Raw genomic sequence first — 1,315 nt, 5'->3', positions numbered from 1 at the left:
TAATATCCGTATGTCGAACCGTCACCAATCGCGTAATATAAAATGTACGATAGTTAAAAGAAATGGCGTATAATATTAAAAAGTTATTAAGAGGCTAATTTATTTAGGGCCCCTAAGCATGTGGTTAGTGGTCGATAGAGCTGTCCCCTGTCCCTTTCGTTGATTACCTAGGCGGTGTGTGAAATAATAGTTTTCGGGGATCCCACGGTCCTACAAATATAGAAATAAGTTGTGAATATAGAAATCAGTTAACCCTAACCCTAACCCTAGCCCTAACCCTAATCTTAACCCTAATTCTAAAATAAAACAAAATTAATAATAAATAAAATAAATAAGAGACAAAATTAGCCAATCAAAGCCGTCCCCTAGCGGATCACTATCTCTCCCCTGTGCAAAATTCTATAATATCGTCAATATTCTTTATACAATAACCCGCCACCACGACCACGACCACCACCCATCGTTACCGTATGTTTACGAAATATATGATATCAGATGCATCTTTATCTGTGGGAAGCTAGTCAACACGTTATATATGCTTAACCCTGCTATATGTGGGAAAATATAAGACCTGACATGCAGTACAACTTGGTTTCTAGAAGTGCACGAATACAGTGGTCCTCGTTTTATCAGGCCTGGGATAAAAGGCCGCACCGCTTAAGCGACATGTCTTAAACACACACATGTGTTAAACATGTGTCTTGACATGTGTTAGGAAAACACTCATTACGCACGATGTTACGTTGTGTTTTCACCGCTTAATCGGGACCACCGCTTAATCGAAACATTCTTATTTCCGACTTATCCTGATATTCAAAGCAGGGAGAACTGCACTTATTGAGGAAACAACATTAGGAGTACGCAATGTAACGAGTCAGCTATTGGAAGCAGAGGGTTTAATAAATTAATTAATAACATATACTTCATATGAAATACGTTATACGTAATGAAATACGTAATAGTAATAGTAATTTACGAAAAACAACATATATACCTCTCAACCATCTCAGATAGAAATTGTTGTCCCAGTGCGGCCTGGCGATATCTTGCACTTTCTGTTTGAACTGTAACGTAAGAGAGAGATGCGCATTTAGTTTAATTACTATAGTTCAAGGGTCGAATTCTAAGTATTTCGTATATTAGCGCACGCCAATTTGTATTTATTGCCACTTGTTCAACAAGAAATTATAGAACAAGAAACTAACAAAGAAAACATTTCTTTCCTAGAAGAGTTGCACATGGAAGGACATGGAGGAAGGACATGCACTCTTTAATAAGACTTTTTTTATGTAGAGCAAAGAGGAGCACGGGTAAG

General features: G+C 37.5%; 1 protein-coding gene across 1 annotated transcript in view; it reads right to left on the bottom strand.

Annotated features, from left to right (window-relative positions):
• The window catches only part of LOC106807151 (SEC14-like protein 2), a gene marked incomplete at its 3' end in the record, with an annotated part of 35,649 nt that overhangs the window by 28,654 nt on the left and 5,680 nt on the right, over positions 1–1,315 (bottom strand). The window contains 1 exon segment of the mRNA XM_014809418.1: positions 995–1,064. Coding sequence (XP_014664904.1) covers positions 995–1,064 — 70 coding nt within the window.

This window comes from Priapulus caudatus, unplaced genomic scaffold, assembly GCF_000485595.1.
Source record: "Priapulus caudatus unplaced genomic scaffold, Priapulus_caudatus-5.0.1 Scaffold197, whole genome shotgun sequence".
In the NCBI taxonomy this organism is placed as follows: domain Eukaryota; kingdom Metazoa; phylum Priapulida; class Priapulimorpha; order Priapulimorphida; family Priapulidae; genus Priapulus; species Priapulus caudatus.
Note: the sequence above shows the minus strand (reverse complement) of the source record. Positions and strands in the feature narration are given on the sequence as shown.